The sequence below is a fragment of the Stomoxys calcitrans genome, chromosome 1 (genome assembly GCF_963082655.1).
Source record: "Stomoxys calcitrans chromosome 1, idStoCalc2.1, whole genome shotgun sequence".
NCBI lineage: Eukaryota > Metazoa > Arthropoda > Insecta > Diptera > Muscidae > Stomoxys > Stomoxys calcitrans.
The window spans coordinates 189,253,766-189,281,508 of record NC_081552.1 but is presented as its reverse complement, the minus strand read 5'-3'; the positions used below and the strand labels follow the sequence as shown (position 1 = coordinate 189,281,508).

At 38.8% G+C, this 27,743-nt stretch overlaps 1 protein-coding gene across 1 annotated transcript in view; it reads right to left on the bottom strand.

The window, feature by feature from the left end:
• The window catches only part of LOC106086170 (probable serine/threonine-protein kinase DDB_G0267686), a 112,644-nt gene that overhangs the window by 67,170 nt on the left and 17,731 nt on the right, over window positions 1–27,743 (bottom strand). Inside the window, exons 2-4 of the mRNA XM_013250725.2 lie at window positions 9,644–10,303; window positions 1,735–1,839; window positions 1,330–1,433 (exon numbers count right to left, since the gene is read on the bottom strand). Coding sequence (XP_013106179.2) covers window positions 1,330–1,433; window positions 1,735–1,839; window positions 9,644–10,303 — 869 coding nt within the window. The remainder of the gene's footprint in view (window positions 1–1,329; window positions 1,434–1,734; window positions 1,840–9,643; window positions 10,304–27,743) is intronic.

Below are 27,743 nucleotides of genomic sequence, written 5' to 3'. Positions count from 1 at the left end.
ACCGATAAAGTCAACATAGATATCAAATGAAAAGTATTGAAATGCAGAATACGAATATGGTATTAAAAATTGGGTCCAAGAACCCAGAAAGAAAGTCGCCCTAACCCCAAAATGTCTAAAAGCAGACAAATTGAACGTCCATATCAATATAGATTAAGCTACAATTTGGAACAAAGACTGGAGTTATGACTTCCAACATCCTTGCCAAGTAAGATCTGAATTGGTCTGTATACAGTTATAGCTCCCATATAAACCGATCCCTTGATTTGAATTCTTGAGCCCTTAGAAGATTTCATTTTTATCCGATTTGGCTAAAATTTGGCCTTATGACTAACAACATCAGTGCCAAGTTTTATCCAAATCGGTCAATATGGTGATATAGGACCCCTAAATACTGATGTCCCGATATGACCTATTGAAACCAAAATAATTCAAATACAAACTCAGTTAATAAGGTTACAGTTTTTGGCGGAATCTGTGGAAGCGGGTACCCAAGATTCGGCCCGGCCGAACTTAGCACGCTTTTACTTGTTTGTATTTCTTTTGAAATGCGATGCTGATTTCATTTATTCGATAAGACATTGTCGAAAGCACACTAACATTCGAAGGGATTAGGCTAGGCCGTTGAAATTTTGTACAAGTACTACCTATTAGTGTAGGTCGGTTGGCATTGTAAATGTGCCATATAAGTCCATGTTTTGATATAGCTGCCACATAAACCGATCTCGAATCTTGACTGCTTGAGTCTCTAGAGGGCGCAATACTTGACAAAGCTGTCATATAAACCGACCTCGAATCTTGTCTGCTAAAGAGTGCGCAATTTTTATCGGATTTGGCTGATAAAATGTTTCGCTTTGACAACAACTATGCCAAGTATTCTATAAATCGGTGCATAAACTGGCATTGCTCCCAAAAAAGCCGATCGCCCGATTTCATTTCTTGAGCCCCTATAGGGCGATAAAAATTGAGCCCCTATAGGGCGCAATTCTCATCCGATTCGGCTGAAATTTTGCGCAATGACTTTTACTATGGTATTCAGCATCCAAACGAAGCACTGTCCGAATTGGTCCATAACCAGGACTATGGCGGAGGGTACACGAGATTTGGCTCGGGTGAACTTAGCACGCTTTTACTTCTTTAAAATTGCTAGTCATGGGGCTATGACAAAATTCTGAAGATTTTCTCAGAAAAGCGATCGAGTTTAAATTTTAAGGACATGTATACTTTTTGTTGAGGCTCGGCGTTTTATTGCATTATAAAAAACATTTACCATTACTCTTATTGATCGAAATTAACAGTGAAGTGATTACTTTAATGTGTAAAACTTACCTGAGAATCTTTAAGACCCAAACGTTCGGCCAACTTCTTGCGATCTGGTTTACTGATGTACTTTTGTTGTTGAAAACGTTTTTCCAAACCTTTACGCTGGGAATCTACAACGAGCGAAATGAAAACAGGGCGAGAAACCACAACGTTAATCCGCAACCCCATTACAAGAAGATTAATTAAAATTAATTGCAACAAAAATGAACTCAAGGCAATGTATTGGAGCAACAGCAGAGTTACTAACTGCAGTTGCAGCAACATCAATACTGCAATGTAGTAAGTTAAACTGTATCCACTATGGATATGGAATGTGCATGTGTAGTACACACACAAACCACAGCAATAAATTAAAAGACTTGTGTATTGGTGTGGGTCACAGACCACAACGAGCACAGCAGTAGCACTTACCAGAGAATACAGCACGACGCATCATACCCCTACGTGGTTTGCCACGTGTTGAATGTGCCCAGGGGAAACCTTGGCCTGGAGGCAGAGGGAACACTTGTGCACCAACTGTAAATGAAGTGAGAAATGCGTGGGAAAATTGCAATTAATTGAAAGTAGGAGAATTGAAAGGAGCGGGTAATAGAGCTTCTAAATGAGAGTGTGTGAGAGAGAAAACACAGTACGCACATCCATTGCCCATTGAGGTTGCATTTAATTGTTGCATACCTCACATGCAGTCTCTAAACGAAATCATGTCATGCAGTGCAAATGTGCATAGTGTCGTTGTTGACAACAATTAGAACACTCACGCACATCCGGAGGCCTCTAACTCTAGTTTCTCTAGTCCTATTCTAACTATGTATGACCAAATGTTTAAACCCATGTTTAGATAGGCGTTGTGCGTGTGTACACCGAGAAAAAAATTTTTCATCATGAAAATACAAAGTGATGTGCGTTGGGCTAAACATGTTTTTGAAGTGTCGAAAAAAGCATTCAAGTGCTTAGGCTTTCTTAAACAGTGTAACGTCTTAACATCTATCCTCCTTTCATAAGACCGAAAATGAAGTACAACTCTTATGTATAGGCTGGAGCTTCAAAATCACACCTGGAGCTACTGGACCGTGTACAGAGGAGAGCGATGGCGTTGATAAGAGACAGTAGGGTATCCAACTCTATTGCCTGCCTTAAACGTCGTCGTAATGTGAGTTAAATGGCGCTGTTCCATCGATACTTTCAAGGTGTGCATGATTCGTTTTCTTATTCCTGATGTAAGGATGTTTGTCAGAAAAATTAGAAATTCCAGGAACTCACAATCGTTTGTAATTGATTGACCAGCGGACCGGACAATGCATTACAGAGAGAATTCTTATTTCTCCCGGACCGTTCGTGTATGGAATCGACTTCCGGCTAATGTTTTTTCCACCAACTATGACATTCACAAATTTAAGACAATTGTTAATGTGCACTATATCTCGGAATAACGGTACTTAGAGGGGCATATATCACCATATTGACCGAATCAGATTAAACTTGTCACTGACGTCCTAAGTCAGAAGATGTGGTTTTGGGCCAAATTTCTGTAAAATCAGGTGAATATTTAGGCTTCTAAGGGCTGAAGAACTCAAATCCGGGGATCGGTTTATATGGGGGCTATATCTGTTTATTGACCAATTCGGATCATACCTGGCAAGGATGTTGGAAGTCATAACTTTAGTCTTTGTTCCAAATTTCAGCCAAATCGGATGAAAATTGGGGCTTCTAAGGGCGCAAGAAGCCAAGTCCGGGGATCGGATTATATGGGGGCTATATCTGTTTATTGACCGATTCGGATCGTACTTGACAATGATGTTGGAAGTCATAACTTTAGTCTTTGTTTCAAATATCAGCCAAATCGGATGAAAATTGAGGCTTCTAAGGGCTCAAGAATTCAAATCCAGCGGTCGGTTTATATGGGGGCTATATCTGTTTATAGACCGATTCGGATCATACATGGCATGGATTTTGGAAGTCATAGTACAAGTTTTTTTTCCAAGTATTAGCCAATTCGGATGAAAATTGCGGCTTCTTAGGGCTCAAGAAGTTAAATCCGGGGATAGGTTTATATGGTGTTCATGTCCAAATCTGAACCGATATAGTCCATTTATAATCCCCAACGACCTACATCAATAAGAAGTATCTGTGTAAAATTTCAAGCGGCTAGCTTTACGCGTTCGACCAATCTGTCGCCAGCACTCTAACTTTCGTAGGATTAAAGCTAGCGGCTTGAAATATTGCAGAAATAGTTCCTGTTAGTGTATGCCGGTTCGGATTGTACATGGGCCCTATCGGTCAATGTTTTGATATAGCTTCCATATAAATCGATCTTCCGATTATACTTCTTGAACCTCTATAGAGCGCTTTTCTTTTCTGATTGGGCTGAAATTTTGTTTTATGAGGTTTTTCATGACTTCTAGCACAATTGCCAAGTAGGGTCCGAATCGGGTCAAAATCTGATATAGCTCCCATATAAACCGATCTCCAGATTTGACAACTTGAACTCTCGAGGCTGCAATTCTTATCCGAATTGGTTGGCTTCTCTACTAATCTCTAATATGCGTGCCTGCTATAGTTTGAAACGGTCTAAAACCTGATATAGCTCCCATATAAACCGATCTGAACCGATTGCACTAAATTGCTGAAATTTTACACAACGACTTTTATCTACAGCATACGTGCCAATTATTGTTTAAATTGGTCTATAACCTGATATAACTCCCATATAAACCGATTTTACTTCCGACTTTACTCCAACATCTAAGAAAGAGTATGGCCAAAATCGGCCTATAACCTGATTTAGCTTTAATGGCATAGCAATTCTTATTCATTATCCTTGGTTTTTCTATAAACAGATACTGGGAAAAGAACTTGAATTTAGTTTGTTAATCCTAACCGGTCTGCCCCAAAAAGAAGAAGTGTCTAGCTTTACTCCTTCAAAAGAGATTTTGACATATAGATGGACGGACGGACATGTCTAAATTGACCTAGAATGTCAAGGCGATCAATTGAATATATAAACTATGCATGTTCCTTGATAAATACTTCGATGAGTTCGAAACGGAATCACATGTTATATCCCCCGTTCTATGCTGGGAGTTCGTTCACAACTGTGATGAGTGATAGACGTGTCGAAGAAATCAAGCATCGCAAAAAGAACGAGTTAATAAATATCTGGGTATTCGGGAAACATACCCCGCCTTATACCTCACCAGTAGTGAGGCTTATTTTCTTTCACTCGAAAAGTGTTAATTTCATCTTAAAAATCAATAATTATTGATTAAAACATTCACGAAATGCATGAGCAGAAAGCTCACATTTCAAAAGACAATGAAAAAATTACTACACGTGGTGAATATTCATCGTTAGACCAAAGAAAAAGGCAAAGCAACAACATGGATGAGGGAGTCGATCCCAAAGTAATGCGAAGCAACAGATTCGCTGCTCTTGAGTGCGAAGATGACTGTGACAGAGAAGTTCTGCTGAGTTTCGCGGAACATGTGAGTGGTTACAAAAACAACAAAATTGATTCGCCAAATGAAGGTGATCAAAACAAAACAACTAAAACACCTCAAATCCAAAACAACAACCGACAATCTAATGGGAGTGTGCCCCATAATAAAGAAAACAACAATAAAAAAATACCTCCAATTAACATCTTTGACACTGATACAAAACAGCTGATAAACTTTTTGAAAAATGGTCTGAAAATAGTAGACTTCCAAATTAAACAATTCCGGAGTAAAAAAGCATTATATCTAAATTCTCTCAATGACCACATAAGAGTAAAAACATATCTAGAGAAAACTAAATCAAACTTCGTTACCTTCACACCTAAGAGCCTTAAGAATAAAACTTTTCTTCTGAAAGGATTGGAAGCCGACTCAAATCCTACAGATCTTCTGAATGAATTACGCATACACGAATCCGATGATTTAAAGTTTATAAAAGTGGGGCAATTCACTACAAAAAAGTCTGTTTCAGACGGATATAAACTACCAATTTTTATAGTGCAAATCAGCCCCGAAAGTGATATTAATAAACTGAAATCAATACGATCTGTTGATTACAGAATTGTTACTTGGGAGCATTTAAAGCGACCAGAGATAACTCAGTGCAGGAACTGCCAGGGGTTCAACCATAGTTCCTCAAACTGCTTCCTGCCCCACAAATGCGTCAAATGCAACAACAGCCATGAGAAAGGCAAATGCGAGACTAAAGATGTTCCCAAAGAAAACCTTTACTGTGTTTTATGCAAGTCTTTTGGGCACCCAGCATCTTACAAGGGCTGTCAAGTTTATAAAGATCTACAGCAGAAACTACGAAATAAGAAAGAAAACATAAAAGAAGCTCAAAATAATAGTCATATGTATAAGAATTACACTAATCAAAACATAACTTTCTCAAAAGTTTTGAGAAATAATGAACATTTACCTGTAAATAATATTCCAACCAATTCATTCCTTTTAGAAATTAAAAACATGATGTCAAATTTATCAAGTCAACTTATTAATATGCAACAACAGCTGCAGATGCAATCTGCACAGATCGAAACAATTTTCTCTATGTTAGGAGTGTAGATATGATGGACATGTCTGATGAAATCATATCAAAAACATTAAAAATTGTCGAAATAAATGTAAATTCTATAATATTTATAAGCAGAAGATACAATTTGAGCAAATTTCTTCAGTATCACAAACCAGATATTGTACTTTTAAACGAAACTAAACTAAATAAAAAGCATAAAGTGTCCTTTGAATCATATGATATGATCAGAACTGACAGACCTAACTCTAGCAGAGGCGGAGGTACCGCAATTTTGATAAAAAGCGATATTAAGTACAATGTATATAGTGACAATATAATAAGAAATTTTAAATATTTAGAAGTAACTATAATTAAGGTTCCCTTAAAGGAACGCAAAATATTATTCATAATATCAGCGTATTATCCTTCAATTAGACCTTCATACCCCAGAACCGAATCATATTTGGATGTATTTATAGTCGACAATAGGATAAAAGTTCATGCTGAGAATACTGCTATAAACTGTATTAAGACTATCCCATACGATAGTGACCACAATGCCCTCATCTTTACGGCATCGATGAACACCAACAATGAGTTATTTAATCTTTTGAAAGCCTTACCAGACATGATATTCGATTACAGGTCGACTAATTGGGAAAAGTTTAGAATGAGAATGACTCAGAAAGCCAATGACAACTTGACTGTTCCGAATAGCTATAACTTAGCAAATGAGGAGATTGATCACTACCTAAATCAACTACATGATTTAATAGAGGAGACAACAAAGGAAGTAGTTCCAAAATTTAGGAGAACCCGATTCTCAATACTGACAAACTCTGTGATAGAGAGATTACACAGAGAGAAAAGTCGTGTACTAACGATTATAAAGAAAAACAACCGGCTTACGAATCCTATTTCTGAGAGCAGATTGGCTCTACTTAAAGCTATTCTTAAAAGAATAAAGAAATTAATCAGTGACAATCTAGTTATAGCCATGAACAAGCATTATGAGAAGAGTATACGTGCAATAAAAGTTCGGAATTCTGCCGATATGTTTAGGAAGATAAGGAAAAATTTCAAGAAAATTGAGGATTTAGACATAGATACCCTGAAAATTCCCAATAGCCTTTCACACATTATTAGTAACGCCGGAATAGATAGCCAATCATTGGTAGTTGACGCTGACCGGAATTTTATCATAAAAGATAATGACGACATAGTCAATGTTATCGGGTCATATCTGGAATCGATTCACTCTGTGAAGAGTGTGGACTATAATAATGATGTGCAAACCCATGTTACATTTGCGTTCAACGAATTTTTAGATGCTAAAAATGCATATGAGGGTGATGACATGAGAATTACGACTTTCACGGAAGCCAAAAATGCTAACGCTCTTACTGAAGAGCAAGCAAATGACATTTTTGTTACTCGGGAAAATATCTTAGGAATTTTCGGGAGTTTAAGGGGAAAGCTATCTTCTGGTCTGGATAATATCCCTAATCTTGTATTGAAGAATTTGCCAGACAAAATAAAACTTCACTATTGTACAATTTTTAACAATAGCATCAACAATTCTTATTTTCCGTATGGGTGGAAGAAGGCGAAGGTTGTTATGATACCCAAAAAGGACAAAGACTCGACCAATCCGAGGAATTTACGCCCTATAAGTTTATTGCCAAATATTAGTAAGGTATTTGAGATGTGTGTGAACAATATTTTAAGACAAAATTGTGAGAGACTTAACCTAGTATCTGAAAGGCAATTTGGATTTAAATACAAGCACTCCACTATAAATGCTATAAATGTTCTAGTGTCTGACATAAATTGGAATTGGAACAGGAGGTTGTGCACAGGGGCATGCTCAGTAGATATGGAAAAGGCATTTGATACTATTTGGCTACAGGGACTTGTCTACAAATTGATGAACTATAACTTTCCATTACATCTCGTCATATTAATCTATAACATGATATTTAATAAATCATTTGTCATTACGCATAAGAACAAGTTAAGCAGGGAATTTAGGATGTCCAATGGGTTACAGCAGGGTACTGTTAATGCACCTTTACTTTTTAACCTTTATCTCTTAGACCTCATTTCGGACATAGAAAATGTGATCTCATTCGCAGATGATATATTGATCTATCAACCTGGACAGACGATAGAATGTATAAACAATGGTTTACAGTGCTCTTTTAATCTGATAGAAGACTATGCTAGAGACTGGCACATGAGGATAAATGCGGGAAAGTGTGAGACAATTCTTTTCCGGCCGACAGTGAGCAAATGTAACACCGACATAAGAAGGAACTGGAAATCATTCAAAGTGAGGTCATACTCTGAGAATAAAGAGATACCCAACGTTTCGATCATTAAGTACCTAGGCATTCATTTGGATAAATTCCTGTACTATAATCAACATGTAACCAACTCAATAGAAAAGGCCAGAAGGGCTTTTTACGCCTACAGGAGATTGTTTTACTCAAGGCATTTAGACGCCAGTGTAAAAATTTTAATGTATCAGTCGTTTGTTAGGCCAATACTGACATACGGATGCCCAATTTGGTTTAATGTGTCTCCTTCTTACATGGAGAAAGTTCGCTTATTTGAGCGTAAATGCTTAAGAGCTTGTACATCAATGTATAAGAACCCGAGAAGCGACTTCAGAAAATTTTATTCCAACCAAAGGCTTTATAAGGCTGCAGATATAATTAGAATAGACAACTTTGTCATAGGCTTAATCAGGAAACATATTGATAGATGCAGTCAATGTACAGAGTACAATCTTATTATGGCTCCATTTTACACTGATGAAAACTATATAAAGCGTTCGATCGTAAAAGGAAATGTCCCTCCGGAGTCTTTTGTATTCCTTGACAGATATAAATATATCCAAAATACAGATGGCATTCCCATATTTTACCATCTCTACAGAAGGGCAACCGATAAGATAATTGATTATGACAGAAATGATCTGCAGAATGTTCGATTTGATATGGCTATATCTGAGAAAGATAAGAATATTGCTAAACTTGTAAGCATTCATAAATTTTGGTGGCTCGAACCACAATAGCCGTCTTTCTTTCTTTTAACACATGACAACCAGTTTTTAAGCGCCAAATAATATGTGTAATGTTTTTTTTAATATTTTCATTACAAACAATTTCTATATAATTCGTCAACGGATGAAGAAAATTTATTAAAGACTAATAATAGCTGAAATCCCTTATATTAAACTATACTAGAGTTACCCATACTTGGGTCGTTGTATAAATATATATACATATATATAAAATTCTATTGTTTATTGTAGATCTAATGTAATATTTTGAAATAAATAAATAAACGAACTTAAAAAAAAAAAAAAAAAAAAAAAACCGTTCTATGCTGGAGGGTATAGAAGATGGAAAGAGGGTTTAGCTCAATGATAAGGACCTCCTTTTTGTATAGACTTGAATCTGTTCAAAATCAAAGTAACAAATAACTCCTATTGGAGGCCACCGTAGCGCAGAGGTTACCATGTCCGCCTATGACGCTGAATGCCTGGGTTCGAATCCTGGCGAGACCATCATAAAATTATCAGCGGTGGTTATCCCCTCCTAGTGCTGGCGGCATGTGAAAAACTTCTCCTCAAAAGAGGTGTCGCACTCCTTTCGGACTTGGCTATAAAAAGGAGGCGGACTGCACTCACTGATATGTGAGAAAGTTGCCCCTGTTCCTTAAGGGAATGTTCATGATCAAATTTTGCAAATTTGCAGTTATTTGTTATAGTGTACGTCTATTAAATTGTATCTCCACTCACCACTCATGTAGGGATTCCGACAATGTGCCAACAGTGAATGCAAGTGTGGATGCTGAAGACTATGCGGCAGAAATGGTGTTGGTCTACTGGGCAGGGGTTTGGCTATAACGGCTTGTGGATGTTGTGGTTGCTGCTGCTGTTGTTGGGAGTGTAATGGAGGTCCAATGCCATTGCCGCCACCACCACCACCACCTCCAGGATTATGCAAAGGCATTGTCTGTTTTTCTTGACCCGTTACCGCCGCCGGCATCATATGTCTTCGATTGTTATCCTCAGTCTCTGGATGGGTTTGACTGCTGCCATTGCTGTTATCCTTGTCATTTGGGCCATTGTTATTGTTCGAGCCCAAAGTGTTGGCGGATGAAGTGTTGCCATTGTTGTTGTTGCTATTATTGTTACTACTGGTATTTGTGCTGATGCTGTTTGTGGTGCAGGTGGAATGATTGTCACTATCACTAAACGTGCTGCCAGGTGACGACGATGATGTGGTTTGCGGTTGACAACTATTGCTGCCATTGTGTTGTTGCTGCTGCTGATTATGATGATGATGGTGATGTGGATGGTGATGTTGCGTTAGAAACGCTGCTGGATGCGGAAAATGCGGATGATGTATGAAATTTTGTTGTAAATAAGGCCAGATATGTTGTGGTTGCATAAATTCTGTAAAAATAACACAAAAAGCAAATGTGAGGAATTAGTAGATGATTTAAAATTGGATTTTTAAAGGCAACACCATAGATTGAGATTTTTTCTATACCCTGCACCTAGGGAGGGGGTATACTAATTTCGTAATTCCATTTGTGACACATCAAAATATTGATCTGAGACCCAACAAACAATATATATTCTTGATCGCCTTGCATTTCTAAGTCGATTTAGCCTATTCCCTTCGTTTATTCGTCTCTCCGCCCGTCTGTCTGTCGAAAGCACGCTAAATTTCGAAGGAATAAAGCTAGGCGCTTGATTTTGCACAACTACGTTTTAGTAGTACAAGTTAGTTGGGTATGTAACTGAACTATATCGGTCCATGTCATATAAACCGATCCTGGATCTTGACTTCTTGACCCTTTGGAGGGTGGAATTCTTATCCGATTTGTATGAAATTTTGCATGTTTTCCGATTAGACAGTCACCTGACTTACACGTCTGTTCTAGCCAATGACAGCAAAGTGGTAGACCTCTCCAAGTCTAGATTTGACCATACAATTTTGGAATGCTCACTGCTCCCTCTTTGTGACCATCTGCCATTCGTTGTCCTTCGGGCCTGGTCCTGAAAACTTAGCTACCGCTAGAGGCAAACCCACAGATTACAGTATCCATGGAATGTGTATGGTAGTTCCTAATCTCGCAAGCTCATCCGCTTTACAATTCCTTGGAATATCTCAGTGGCCCGGCACCCAGAACAGGTGAATTTTAAGCTGTTCTGCCATCTCGCTGAGAGATCTGCGACAGTCGAGGGCAGTTTCTGAATTCAGAAATAAAGAGTGATTTTTTTGAGGTTAGGATTTTCATGCATTAGTATTTGACAGATCACGTGGGATTTCAGACATGGTGTCAAAGAGAAAGATGCTCAGTATGCTTTGACATTTCATCATGAATAGACTTACTAACGAGCAACGCTTGCAAATCATTGAATTTTATTACCAAAATCAGTGTTCGGTTCGAAATGTGTTCAAATTTTGACAAAATTTGTTCAGCGATGAGGCTCATTTCTGGTTGAATGGCTACGTAAATAAGCAAAATTGCCGCATTTGGAGTGAAGAGCAACCAGAAGCCGTTCAAGAACTGCCCATGCATCCCGAAAAATGCACTGTTTGGTGTGGTTTGTACGCTGGTGGAATCATTGGACCGTATTTTTTCAAAGATGCTGTTGGACGCAACGTTACGGTGAATGAACACATTTCGAACCGAACACTGATTTTGGTAATAAAATTCATTCTTCTTTAAAAATAGAGATATTGAGCTGAAACTTTGCACAGATTCTGTTTTTTGTCCATAAGCTGGTTAAGATCGAAGATGGGTTATATCGGACTATATCTTGATATAGCCCCCCATATAGACCGATCCGCCGATTTAGGGTCTAAGGCCCATAAAATCCATATTTATTATCCCATTTTGCTGAAATTTTGGACTGTGGGTTATGTAAGGCCATAAAATCCATATTTATTATCCCATTTTGCTGAAATTTGGGACTGTGGGTTATGTAAGGCCAGTTTTGGATATATTTGGGCAGTGAGTTGTGTTAGGTTCTTCGACAGCATTCTGCAATTTGGCCGAGATCGGTCCAGATTTGGATATAGCTGTTATAAAGACCAATCTCTCGATTTTAGGTTTTGAGCCCATAAGAGGCACATTTATTGTCCGATTTCGTCTACTTTTGGGACAGTGAGTTGTGTTAGACCCTTCGTCAGCCCACTTCAATTTGCCCCAGATCAGTTCAGATTTTGATATAGCTGCCATATAAACCGATCTCTAGATTTAAAGTCTTGGTCTTGTAAAAGGCACATTGGTAATCCGATTTCGCTGAAATTTGATACAGTGTCTTATGTTAAACTTTCCGACATTAGTGTGGTTTATGGTTCAGATCGGTCTATACTTGGATATGGCTACCACAAAGACCAATATTTGGTTCTACAAAATTGAGCAATGACTTGTCCTTTTTAGACCACTCAATGTCCGTGTCAAATATGGTCCAAATCGGATCATAATTCGATATAGTTGCTATGGGGGCATAAATTACCGGATTATGACGAAAGGTAGTTTACATATATTTCCGAGGTGGTGGGTAACCAAAGTTCGGCCCCGCCGAACTTAACGGCTTTTTACTTGTTATCTCCCAAAAGGTATTCAACTGACACACAATTTCCCTAATAATCTCCGAAAAATGCATACCAACCTTTTCTGGCGCCGCACGGTCCGCTGGAGAGTTTCCCGGGAATGTTTACTCACTAGGCATTGTCCATACATTCTTTGACTTCTGAATATATCCCTCCGTAATATGTTAGGAGGATGGGATCTTCCCTAGCCTTGAGGCCTTTGGAGCATCCTCCACGGAGTTGCAGAATTCGATCCAGGTTTTTTTTATGAGTCTTTCTCTACTCGGCCTTGTAATTTCTTAGCTCGGCCTTATAGACGTCCCAATCGGGCGGTACCCTTGTGGCTTTCACCCTCTTGAAGAGTTTCTGCAGCCCTTCCTTAAACAAACCAGGTCCACCATGGGGGTCGTCCACCATGGGGGTCGTTGTTTGCCTTCTGTCTTGGTTCTAAAGTCTTAGTGATCCGGTTGACCATTATGTCTAAGTACTCTATAATTTCTACTTCTCTCTGTGTCTTCCATTCTCTCAACCCTTGAGTAGTTTAAATCCACGAATTTTTAGTCCACGAACCATTCCGCCACACACCCTTGGTTCCGAGATAAAAACCTCATCAATACCTCCTGCCTTCAGAAGGACCTTAAGTTTCGCCGAAGCGGCCTTACATCCCTTATCGCTTGATGATAAGGGGCTTCTTTTTCATGGTCTCGTCGTAATGCCATGCCGCAGATACATGTAGTAGAAAAGTCTAACATGTCTGATGACTTCAAGAATATCTCTAGCTTAAAGGAACTGGAACATGAACATTCCATGGGACAATTCTCTCATATCAATGAGTGCTGTCCGATTCAAGTTTTATGTGTAATGATAAGGGATCACCTTCTTATTGCCGCAGTGCGACACTGCTTAGTAGAGCAGTTTTACATGGTTGAAGACGTCACAATTGGCGCCGGCATTAATGATGGCATTACCCGCGTACAGGCTTTGAACCCAGATATTCAGTTCAAAAGGCAAATATACAAGAATGTCCAAAACCTATTCTTCAATTGGAGTGTGTGAGCATAAAGTTATCAAACCAAATATCCGGTTCATTTTAGTTAAATGTCGGCTTCAACGTGTGTGTATGTAAACAGATTTGTTTAATACTCAACTACATAACAATCATGGAGGATGTAAATGCTCCGATAAAGAAGAAGAACAATGAAACTGAAACCAACCATTTTCGGATGTGCCTTAATTAGAAAATTCAAAAATCTGGTACTGGCAAACTTTTCACCACAGCTAAAAGGAAACACAAACATGCATAGTAGCAGAGACAAACACATACACAGGGACAAAAGCATATACCTCCGTTATAGGGAAGTGTAAAAACCACCCACCAACCCATCTATTTATACCCCCTTCCCTTTGTTGGCACTTACTTATGAATCTTTGCCATATTTAAGCATTCTTGCATATCCCATATCTGCCGGAAGCGAACTTTTGACTTCAAAAGAATTTTAATAATTAAATATAACTCAGTGTGGGAGTGTGTGGGTATGGGTGTTATTGTGTGTGTATGCGATTATATCGTTTGGATGATGGTTAAATACTGCTATTATTATGGCTAATGGTGTTGCTTTTGTTTGTTGGTTTTGCTTAAATTGTTATAATAATTATATGTGTTATGGCAGCTAACAGCACACAGTACTCAACTTCACATTCGTATGATTGTGAATCTTTTGACACTTCAAAGTGTGGATTATTTCACTTTATTCAAATGCGTACAATTTTCTTGCGAATATGTCTGAGTTTTCGCCTGTGGGTTGGTGTATGGGGAAAAATAAAGTTTTTACATAAACACTCACTTGCAGACATTTTGAAATGCGCAGACTTTTCTAATTAAGAAAGGAAGTAAAATTATATTAATATGTGTTGAAATAATCTTAATTTTAAAAGTCATTCACTGTTGCTCGATATGGCGACCACCTTTTGTTTTGACTGTTGCTCTGAGTCCGTCGAAAAACGAGTTGCAAGATGCACCAATGTAATCTGCCGGTATTTTGCCTCATTCACGTACAATGACTTTTTTCAGCGCATTCATACTAGCATACTTTTATACCCTCTACCATACTAATTTCGTCATTACGTTAGTAACTCAACGAATTATTGACCTGAGACCCAACAAAGTCTATATATTCTAGGTGTTGGCAGACAGACAGACGGTCGGACATGGCTAAATTGTCTTAGAATGTCAACTAAGCCATGTCCGTTCGTCTGTCTGTCTGTCCGTCTGTTTGTCTGCCGAAAGCAAGAGAACCTTCAAAGCAAAGCTAAGCGCTTGTAATGTTGCAAAAATGCTACCTTTTAGTGTCGGTTGGGTTTGTAATTGGTCCAAATCGGCCTATATATACCGATCTCAGATCCTGGCATCTTGAGCCCCAAAAGGGTGCATCCTTTATTCGATTTGGCTAAAATTTTGCTTTAGATGTTTTGTTTTGACTACTAACTGCCGTGCCATGTATGGTTCAAATCGGTATATAACCTGCTATAGCTTCCATATAAACCGATCACTATTTGCATCTTGAGTTTTTTTTGCCTCTAGGGGGCCAAGTTGTAATGAGCCTTGGTTAGGAATGCATAATTTTTATTAAAATTATCATGTTTTCATTTCCAGTAGAATATTGTTCAATAGAACGGAGTAGGACGTGGGAGTTCTGGTCAGCTAGCAAAAGCAGTCGGCTGGGGGGGTTCGTGTCCTTTCCTTCCTATATACGGATAACCACTACAATAATAAATTAACTCCCTTTTTTTTTTTTTTTTTTTTTAAGAAAAATGCATTACTTTATCCACAAAATTATTAAAACCAAGTCGTCAAACAAAACAAAAAAAAAAAAACAAGCCCCAGATATTAACGACTCGAATTGAAATCTAACACAAGCTATATTGGTTTGGCCTTGGTCACGAAAATATTCTGACTACTCCAGGATGTTAATGGGAGAGTCACGCCTCGTTACCCTTCCCTTTCCGATGTCCTTATGGCCGTTAATTAGATTATAGGACCCCATAACGAAACCTTTAATTACCCCATTATACCATCAGTTCTGTCGTCATCATAGAGAAACTCTAAAGATTTCGTTTATTCCATCTCTATGTATTTGTATTCATAAACAAGAATTTCTTTTGATATTCATATGAGAAAAATGTCTCAATCTAATACAAAAATTTCAATATCTTAAACTAATGCTAACGCGTGATAAAAATAAATATATGAAAACAAATTACTTGATATAATGATAAATGATGCATGTAGCATAGTAGCATAGTAGGCGTGTAGGGTGCCTTATATGAAATAAATAAAAACTTAATTAGCACTTGATAATGATGTTACCCATTAATAATTAAGATATCTATAAAGGAATAACAAAAAATTACTATGTACATGGGTATACCAAAACAAAAGTAAAAGACTTTACCATTGCATCTTATAATCAAAACAAAAATAAAATAGATTCTTTTTCTTTCATCTTCGGGTGAGAAGAGTTTCTCTGAATCTGAATGAAAAATGACAGAGCTCACAACATCAAAACTGCATAAAGCAATCAAGTACGGCGATCAAAGAGACAAAAAAAAATTATGAGAGCAGCTTTACCGCCCACGCAAACTCTTCCTAGCTGTATTCTCTTTCTTTAAGAGATTTAAGAGACAAGAGTACAAAAAATAAAGAGAAAATCAAGAGACTTACCGAACGTGATGATGTTGAGAAGGCCTTTTCAATATCAGCTCCGTTGGTTCATGCTGCAAACTAAAATAAATTTATGGGTGCGATTTTGTACCCACTCTCGTCTTATCCATTATCGGGGCTTTTATATGAGCTATGTCAATTTCAATTGGGCATCTAGCTTAATGGTAATATCTGCTATGGTATATATACACTCGAAAAATTTAATCAGTTAATTTAGAATAACATGGTGAATATGATAGAAAGTGAGGATTTCTATTATTAACTCGCAAATCAAAAACAATTTTTTATACTGGAACTAATTTTTAAATTATTCTTTTTTTTTATTTTTTATGGGGTTTCGAAAGTTTAATAATAATGTAGCACATTTCTTTACTAGTTTTTTTTTTTAATTTTAAAAGATCTCATTCGATTAAACTATAGAAAAAAAATTTTTTTTCTTTGTTTATTTTTGGTAACTTATGTTTAATTCACACACTTTTTATCATATACACATTGTTTTCTCCGTTTCGGCTGGATGTGTCGCAAAAATTCCTTTACGATAAAATTAATTAAATTTCAAAATAAATTTTACTCTTTTAACTTTTAATTCTTAAACGAGCTGCGACTTGATCTTCATTGATGTCGTTTCCCATCTGTCTTTCGATGTTTTGCCTGAGTACCGTATGGTGATTAGACATAGGCTCGTGTATGGGACTATGACATAAAACGGCAAAACTACATTTATGAAATGACCCAAACTGGTTGTGTTTTCGTCCTCTTTATTTTATTTTCTCTGTTTCCAAGTAGACCAATGGACAGTGGCGGGGTAAAAATAGTCAATCTTTGAGACTTCCAAAGCACTGTAATATACGAGGGTTTCAGCCCTCTAGATGAAATTAAACGTTTATGCTCTCCACGGAAAATATTGCGATGCCAATATTTCTTTTGGGTCTCAAAGAGAATGGACACTGCTAAAGCAGATTCCCGTGTTGATTCCCAAAAATTCGTTGCCAGACGGAACTTTAAGCCAAGCCTACCATGCGTTCAAGGTATTCCATGGGTGACGAGATTCACCCCAGAAATCTTGTGCGTAAGATTTAAGCACCGTTTGCAAAAAGACAAATACATTTTCTAGCACTTTGCATATCTACAACCAATTCTGGAATAATTCCCTTACCTGGGACTTTAGAAGTTTTGGGTGAACACGTCTTTCAGAGTACGTCTGAATAAAATATTATCCTATAACGTGGCTTTATACTTTCGAAACACTTATAAAACCTTATCAAAACCAATTGAGCCAGAATAAATAATCTCCACCTTCACTTCAAAATATTTCGTGGATTGATGAGATTAAGGGAGATATCTTTTCCACTTAGATCTTCTTCACTTGGCTGGTCGAATCGTAAGAGGAAGTCTTCTCTATTCCTCGAGTATAGGAAGTCTGTACTAGCTACCAAGTAGTCACAAATATGGATTACTTAATGAAACACATGGCCTTTTCAGCAAGCATTTTGCTTGTTGTTATAGCCCAATTGCTGTCACACCATATGACATAAAAGAATCGCATGCGGTAAAAATGACAAGTAAACAAAGCAGAAACCGTTGCAGTTCAAAATGCACATTCAAGTACAACAAGTCCATTACAAAACCAAACAATTCTTGCTCTTTGAGCCAAAGAATTAGTTGGAAAAAGGACTTATTTACGAATATCCTTCGCGTGAAAAGTTCCAATTACCTTACCCTCAGGATCCTGAAGGACGTAATAATGACTACCAAGTTTCTGTGCAACCTTGGCTTTAAGAAACATCGGTGCCAGCTTGGCATTAAAGTTCTTCTCCATGTTGCTCTGCGCAAAGTTGCGGCGGAAAACCTCGTCACCAATATCAAAGTTCGGAACTCGACTACGCAGGTTGTAAGTCTCCCTATTCCTCTCATAGGCATCCCTAATTTGTTTTCGGATATCCTGTCGTAAATTCTGCAATTGGTCCTCTCTGGAAACATTCGCAATGGGTTCATCTAGCATCTGAAGTCTACGTAAAAGGGAATATGAACTACCATGGGTAATCATGTTGAACCCAAAAACTGCCCTATATGGCGAAACATCCAATGACTGATGGTACGAATTTCTCAACGCACAACAAATACTACTCAAGTTCTCGTCCCACATCTTATGGTCTTTCTTCAAATAGGCTCGGATTCCCGCTATAAGCGACCTATTCACTCTCTCGGAGGCATTTGATTGTGGTGAATATATGGCAGTGTAGGTATGAGTAATCCCATACTTGGTCAAGAAGGCGTTGAACTCGTTTGCCTTAAATTGACTGCCATTGTCGCTCACCACAATCTCCGGCACTCCATACACGTGAAATATCTGGCTTTCCAAAAACTTCTGAATAGCGCTGGCTGTAAACTTCCGAAGCGGACAGACCCAGTGAAATTTGGTCAAGTGGTCGAGAACGACCAATATCCCCGTGTGACCACTCCTACTGCGTGGGTAAGGACCAAGAATATCTACATAGAGGCGCTGAAAAGGGCGGGTGGAAAAACTGTGGTTTCCCATTGGCGGTCTCATCACAAAATTGGGTGCTTTTGTCGTTTTACAGACATCGCAGCCCTGTATATATCTCTTGACATCCCGCACCAAACCAGGCCAATAGAGATTCCTCCTTATCAAATCCAAGGTCTTATATATTCCACCGTGAGCCGTAACTGGCGAATCGTGTGCCCGAGAAATGATCTGCTGTCGGAGATTACTCGGTACCCAGAGCTTCCAAGCGTTTTGCTCTTGTAGCTCGTCACCAGAATAATGTTCTGTCCGTATATAAACAAAGTCGTCGACTACCTTAATATCAGGGAATTTACTTCCGTCACTAACAATCCTATCCTTCAATTCCTGATAATCACCATCACGAAAATGGGGGGAATCCAAATCAATTTCGGGTGCTACAGCCTCTAGAGATGCAATTTCCTCATCGGGAATTCTGGATAATGCGTCCGGGACAACGTTATCCCTACCCTTCCGATGGCTAACCGTAAATCTATAACCCTGAAGTTGAAGTGCCCAACGGGCCAGTCTACCGGTGAGGTTAGGTTGACGCATAAGCCACACCAGACTACTATGATCAGTAATGACTTCGAACTCTTGCATCTCTAAATAGCATCGAAATCTTTTGATTGCCTCCAGCGCCGCCAAGCATTCACGCTCGGTGACACTGTAATTCCTCTGAGCGGAGTTGAGCTTCCGACTCATATAGGCCACAGGTCTCTCTTGGTCTTCCTCGTCCAATTGCACCAGTACTGCCCCTATGCCATAATCACTGGCATCGCAATGAAGGAAGAATTTTTTGTCAAAATCGGGGTTTATGAGAACAGGAGCAGTAGTAAGAAGTCGTTTGATCTTGTCAAAAGCATCTTGTGCCTCTGCGGTCCAGGTGAATTTCCTCTTAGTGGATACTAGCTCGGTAATGGGGAAAACAACTGTAGCAAAATTACTAATAAATCGGCGGTACCACCCCGCCAAACCCAAGAAGCCGCGAACCTGCTTCAGGTTTTTGGGTACTGGCCAATTATTAATGGCACTAACCTTGTCCTCGTCGGTGGTAATCCCTCCATTGCCTATTACATAACCAAGGTAGTTCACCTTTGTGACACAAAACCTGCTCTTGTTGATGTTAAGCGTCAGGTTAGCCTTCCTAAACTGAGAAGCAATACGAATCAGCACCTCAATATGAGTCGCAAAGTCGGCCGTGACAATTATCAGATCGTCGAGATACCCAAACACGCAATGACGCAGATCCGGTGGTATGATCTGGTCCATCAACCTACACATCGTCTGAGGCGCGTTGCATAATCCGAAGGGCATCACGACGAACTGATAAAGGGGTCTCCCAGGTATAGTGAAAGCTGTCAAGGGCTTAGAGGACTCATCTAGGGCAATCTGCCAATAGGCGTCCTTAAGATCCAGCTTCGATATCACATTTGCCTTTGGCAGCCTAGAAAAGATTCCTTCAATCGAGGGGAGAGGATATGCATCTTTCCTCGTCACGCTATTCAATCTCCGCGCGTCCAGGCATAATCGGATCTTGTCGGGTTTAACCACGAGTCTCATTGGAGAACTCCAAGGCGAAAATGACGGTTCAATTACCCCAAGAGAAAGCATTCGGTCTATCTCCTTGAAAATCAATTTTTCGATAGCCGGGGAGACAGGGTAATGTCGTTGTTTGATGGGGGTAGCCCCGCCAACATCAATTTTATGGTCAATCAAACCTGTGCGACCCAGACCCTGCCTCTCGAAGCTTGGAAACAATGATATTACCGCATCCAGTTGAGCCCTTTCCTGCCCCACCAAAGGAAAAGATATCTCCTCTTGGTCACCATCATTCAAAGGCAATGGAGTCGGTTCTGGAATCTCAGTAAATCTCGGGGGCTCCCCCGATGAATTGTCACAACTAAGTACATCCACAGACCCAAGAATACTGTCGAACAAATGGAAGGACTTACAAAAATCGACACCTAATATGAGCCTTTGCGAAATCGATGGAATTAAGAATAGTTTTATGCAATGCGACCGATTCCTGAATCTAACTTCAACATCAATCCAACCCAGTACAGTCTGTGGAGTCCCATCCGCGGTCCGAACAGATGATTTACATTTGGCATAATGCGGGAAATCGAACAAAGCTAAATCTGAACCTAAACAACTGATATTGGCCCCAGTGTCTATCAGTCCATACTCAGTGAAATTTAAAAACGATATTTTTGCGTAATAACGCATGTCCTTAGGGTTAGATATTATGGCAGAGACAAGGAATTTCTTCGAAAGTCTTCTCAATTTAAAATATTGTCGCAGTCGCAAAGTCGAACGTCTGTGTTTAATATCCAGCCGCACCACAGAATCAACGTTGAAAATTTCATCACGTTTCCGTATGTAATTCGCTAACCTTCTATGGTAAGGTAAACGGGGAAATAAAAGATTCCGAGCGGGTAAATTACCAGAGTCCGTCTGGGAAGGTCTTTGTAAAATCGTGATAGTTTGCTGAATGTCAGGGGAATAACGTCTTGTCTCTGAAATTCTCTCATTCGTCCCCCTATGGTCTGGTTGAGTCGAGCCTACAACTATAATTGCTCCTTTGTCGGAGCTAGGGGTTGGTAGTTTTTTGAAGGTGTACCAGAGTTAGACCTGCACTTCGCACAGTTCGGTTTATACGTCCCTTTGGCACCACAGCCATAACAAAATACCTGCCTATCCTCGAGACAGTCCTGCCAGTGGTGACCTTTACAATCGCAGTTCCAGCATTGGGACAAAGACAACGGTCCTCGCAAGGCATTAACCTCACCCTCCGATTCAAGCCCTAAATCGTCCCCTTCGTGGTCAATCTCCGATATCTGTCTCCTGCCAGTCAAGTTATTGTTATGCCGAATGGCCATATTCCTGCGCACGTGCTCGTCGTTGAGGAAATTCTCGCGTCTGTGTACTAATTGACGTAAATGGGACACTGATCGAATTTGGATATATAGGAGTTCCTGCCGAATTTCGGGGCGCAAGTTCCGGGTCAAAGTTTCGACGACCTCTGTCTCTAACATAGGCGTATCTAGACGATCTATTATACCAGAAATCGAATCAAAAAACATATCGAAAGTCTCTCCAGGCCTTTGTTTCCTATTGCGGATTTCCTCCCTAAGATCCGACGAAGTTTTAAAGTCAGCATATTGCGACCGCAGGGCATGACAGAAATCCTCCCATTGAATAATGGGGACTTGCTTCCGATATCGCCACAACCAATCTCTAGCTCGACCTGAAAGTAATATTTGCAAATTCCTACATATAACAGACAAATCTCCTTCGAAATAATCCAATGTAAGCGCTCTCACTCTGTATAAGAACTCTTCGACGTTAAGTCCATTTTGAGTCCCATCGAAGCGAAGATTCCATCCCTGAATAATTGAGGATATCTTGTCAACGGTATAAGGCAATCGATAATTGGAAGATATATTCGAGTTATGATCCGGGACCTGATCTGCAGCAGACGAGCCTGCACGTCCTCTATTCTCAGTCGGCCTATCTCCTGAATTACTATGATTAAAACGGCGACCTGCCATAAAACTATGCCTTATGTTCGATGCTTGTGGTTGTCCATTAGCATGCAAACCACCACCCCATGCAGAAGATATATTAAGGGAATTTAACAACCTAGACATAGTCTCCTCTATCATACGATTAATATAATTGTAGTCAACACCAGCCCTATTAGTCTGATGGTCATGTGAGCTACTATTCGGAGCAACCTCCTGGTCAATCGCTTCCTTAGGCCTCGAACCACTCTCGGGGTTACTCAGCTCCTGAGCCGCATCACGGGGCAGCTGGCCTTCGTTAAATAAGCCACGACTATAACTGCGGGTTGCATACGCCCTTGCCCCCCTAGGTTTCCCTTTACCACCAGGTTTCCTTATTTGTCCATCTGGTGGAACTGAATCGACATTCGGAGAGTCAAAACTATGCGCTATAACACTAGAAATATTAAAATTATATCCGCGTAACTCTGACAGTTGGCAAGACCTTTTGCAGATCGGACATTGCGAACTAGAAGACAAAAAATTCTCTATACAAGGCTTATGAAAAATGTGACCACATTCCTGTAGGATCACACAGTTCTGATCCTCTAATAAATTTTCAACGCAGATGGAACATAGATTCACGGAATCCACACCAGACGCAGTGGCACCTGCGGTTGCCCTAGGTGGAGTCCTTCCAAGTGACATCTTCTCAAACTAGTGAAATCTCAACAATAGCAAAATATTTGCAAAATTATTCGCAAATTGGGCAACCAAATCCTGAATTTGGATTAGGTACTATAAAATATAAGTGGTAACTTAGAAACTATCAAAAATTCAATCAATACAATTCATTATAAGAGTTCTCTCTCTGACGACAGAACCGAAATGGGGATTTGGGACCATAGCAACCAATATAGGCATAACAAGACCATTCTATGGAACCTTTGGGGGATGTTATACAGTCATATCTATCTTACAAATCAGCTGAACCCTCTCATCCTTGAGATTCTCTACACGAAGTAGGACAGAAACTTGCGGCCTGCAAAATCTCTGTAATTCCATAAATCGATTAGATGCTGATAGCTCAGTTCAATAGATACAAAATCGAACAAGCTCCAAAAGTTAAAACAAAGATAAGTTTCCCTCAAACTCATCAGCCTACCATTGAATCAAGTGTAACCTACAAGATGGTTAGCCTATTCGAACTTGGAACCTCAAATAGCTAATATTCCTAGGTCGTGGCTACAAATGTTCTTCTGGCGACTTCGCTAAATCCAAGATGACTACACTTTGTTTTCTATATGTGAACTCTAAAAACTATAAACAAATTTTGAGCCAACAAAGGACTTTTATATCCTTCTCGGGCCCCACGTTGGGCGCCAATTATTGTAATGAGCCTTGGTTAGGAATGCATAATTTTTATTAAAATTATCATGTTTTCATTTCCAGTAGAATATTGTTCAATAGAACGGAGTAGGACGTGGGAGTTCTGGTCAGCTAGCAAAAGCAGTCGGCTGGGGGGGTTCGTGTCCTTTCCTTCCTATATACGGATAACCACTACAATAATAAATTAACTCCCTTTTTTTTTTTTTTTTTTTTTTAAGAAAAATGCATTACTTTATCCACAAAATTATTAAAACCAAGTCGTCAAACAAAACAAAAAAAAAAAAAAACAAGCCCCAGATATTAACGACTCGAATTGAAATCTAACACAAGCTATATTGGTTTGGCCTTGGTCACGAAAATATTCTGACTACTCCAGGATGTTAATGGGAGAGTCACGCCTCGTTACCCTTCCCTTTCCGATGTCCTTATGGCCGTTAATTAGATTATAGGACCCCATAACGAAACCTTTAATTACCCCATTATACCATCAGTTCTGTCGTCATCATAGAGAAACTCTAAAGATTTCGTTTATTCCATCTCTATGTATTTGTATTCATAAACAAGAATTTCTTTTGATATTCATATGAGAAAAATGTCTCAATCTAATACAAAAATTTCAATATCTTAAACTAATGCTAACGCGTGATAAAAATAAATATATGAAAACAAATTACTTGATATAATGATAAATGATGCATGTAGCATAGTAGGCGTGTAGGGTGCCTTATATGAAATAAATAAAAACTTAATTAGCACTTGATAATGATGTTACCCATTAATAATTAAGATATCTATAAAGGAATAACAAAAAATTACTATGTACATGGGTATACCAAAACAAAAGTAAAAGACTTTACCATTGCATCTTATAATCAAAACAAAAATAAAATAGATTCTTTTTCTTTCATCTTCGGGTGAGAAGAGTTTCTCTGAATCTGAATGAAAAATGACAGAGCTCACAACATCAAAACTGCATAAAGCAATCAAGTACGGCGATCAAAGAGACAAAAAAAAATTATGAGAGCAGCTTTACCGCCCACGCAAACTCTTCCTAGCTGTATTCTCTTTCTTTAAGAGATTTAAGAGACAAGAGTACAAAAAATAAAGAGAAAATCAAGAGACTTACCGAACGTGATGATGTTGAGAAGGCCTTTTCAATATCAGCTCCGTTGGTTCATGCTGCAAACTAAAATAAATTTATGGGTGCGATTTTGTACCCACTCTCGTCTTATCCATTATCGGGGCTTTTATATGAGCTATGTCAATTTCAATTGGGCATCTAGCTTAATGGTAATATCTGCTATGGTATATATACACTCGAAAAATTTAATCAGTTAATTTAGAATAACATGGTGAATATGATAGAAAGTGAGGATTTCTATTATTAACTCGCAAATCAAAAACAATTTTTTATACTGGAACTAATTTTTAAATTATTCTTTTTTTTTATTTTTTATGGGGTTTCGAAAGTTTAATAATAATGTAGCACATTTCTTTACTAGTTTTTTTTTTTTAATTTTAAAAGATCTCATTCGATTAAACTATAGAAAAAAAATTTTTTTTTCTTTGTTTATTTTTGGTAACTTATGTTTAATTCACACACTTTTTATCATATACACATTGTTTTCTCCGTTTCGGCTGGATGTGTCGCAAAAATTCCTTTACGATAAAATTAATTAAATTTCAAAATAAATTTTACTCTTTTAACTTTTAATTCTTAAACGAGCTGCGACTTGATCTTCATTGATGTCGTTTCCCATCTGTCTTTCGATGTTTTGCCTGAGTACCGTATGGTGATTAGACATAGGCTCGTGTATGGGACTATGACATAAAACGGCAAAACTACATTTATGAAATGACCCAAACTGGTTGTGTTTTCGTCCTCTTTATTTTATTTTCTCTGTTTCCAAGTAGACCAATGGACAGTGGCGGGGTAAAAATAGTCAATCTTTGAGACTTCCAAAGCACTGTAATATACGAGGGTTTCAGCCCTCTAGATGAAATTAAACGTTTATGCTCTCCACGGAAAATATTGCGATGCCAATATTTCTTTTGGGTCTCAAAGAGAATGGACACGGCTAAAGCAGATTCCCGTGTTGATTCCCAAAAATTCGTTGCCAGACGGAACTTTAAGCCAAGCCTACCATGCGTTCAAGGTATTCCATGGGTGACGAGATTCACCCCAGAAATCTTGTGCGTAAGATTTAAGCACCGTCTGCAAAAAGACAAATACATTTTCTAGCACTTTGCATATCTACAACCAATTCTGGAATAATTCCCTTACCTGGGACTTTAGAAGTTTTGGGTGAACACGTCTTTCAGAGTACGTCTGAATAAAATATTATCCTATAACGTGGCTTTATACTTTCGAAACACTTATAAAACCTTATCAAAACCAATTGAGCCAGAATAAATAATCTCCACCTTCACTTCAAAATATTTCGTGGATTGATGAGATTAAGGGAGATATCTTTTCCACTTAGATCTTCTTCACTTGGCTGGTCGAATCGTAAGAGGAAGTCTTCTCTATTCCTCGAGTATAGGAAGTCTGTACTAGCTACCAAGTAGTCACAAATATGGATTACTTAATGAAACACATGGCCTTTTCAGCAAGCATTTTGCTTGTTGTTATAGCCCAATTGCTGTCACACCATATGACACAAAAGAATCGCATGCGGTAAAAATGACAAGTAAACAAAGCAGAAACCGTTGCAGTTCAAAATGCACATTCAAGTACAACAAGTCCATTACAAAGCTCATATTCGATATAGCTGAAACTTTGCATGTTTTGTCTTGACTTCTAAAACAAAGCCAAATATAGTCTTAATCGGTCCATAACCTAATTCAGCTGCCATATAAACCTTTCTTTAGTTTGGACTACTAGAGCCTATACCGATTTTCAGATTGAGCCTCTAGAGGACGCAAATTTCGTCCGATTTGGTTAAAATTTTGCACGCAGCGTCTTTCTATGCCTTAGCTCTGCTGTTAGAGCTAAGTATGATTCAAATCGTTTTATAATCTGATATAGTTCCAATTTAAACCGATCTTTGATCTCTTGGCGGTTGGAGGTTCTACATGGCGCAATTCTTATTCGCTTTAGGTGAAATTTTGCGTGTTTTGTCTTGACTAAAAACAGCGCCAAGTATGATCCAAATCTGACCTCTTGACTTCTTGAGCCTCTAGAGGGCGCAAGTCTTACCCGATTTAGCTAAAATTGAGCCTCTAGAGGGCGCAACTCTTATCCAATTAAGCTGAAATTTTGTATGAAGTGTTTTGTCTCGACTTCTAAAACTAATGCCAAATATGGTCTAAATCGGTCTGTAAGCTGATATGGCTGCCATATAAACCTATCTACAGATTAGACTACTTGAACCTCTAGAGGGCGCAATTTTCATCTGATTTAGCTAAAATTAGACTTGCAGAGTTTTACTGTGACTTCCGACAGCCGGGCAAAGTATAGTCCAAATCAGTCTATAACCTGATATACCTCTCATTTAAACCGATTTCGGATCTTGATTTCTTGAGCCTCTAGAGGGCGCAATTCTTATCCGATTTAGCTGAAATTGAGCCTCTAGAGGGTGCGATTATTACTCGATTTAACTGAAGTTTTGCATCAGGTGTTTTGTCTTAACTTCTGAAAGCAGTCCCAAGTATGAACTCGTTGGGTACATACCGATCATCAGATTGGGACTACTTGAGCCTCTTGAGGGCGCAATTTTCATTCAATTTGGCTAAAATTTTGCACGCAGGGTTTTGCTATGACTTCCAACAGTCGGGCCAAGTATAGTTCAAATCGGTCTATAACCTGATATAGCTCCCATTTACTCTGATCTTGGATCTTGAGTTCTTGAGCGCAATTCTTATCCGATTTTGCTGAAATTTTGCTTGATGTGTTTTGCGTTGCGGATCGTGCCATCCTCAGAGAAGGCTTTAATAACCTTTTTACACTGCAAAACTGTTCGTTGTCTTAGCATCGTAATTGTTATTGCTCTGATGGCCAGTTTACTGTGCTGGGCGTGAATGTGGGGAAAACGGAACTGGTCTGTTTAGGCTACCCTCTCTTAGGAGGTGACTTTAAAGTTTTTCGAGGATTAGAAATGACTTCGCGGCATTGTATTTGTATCACATGCTCGTGGGGAGCAAGT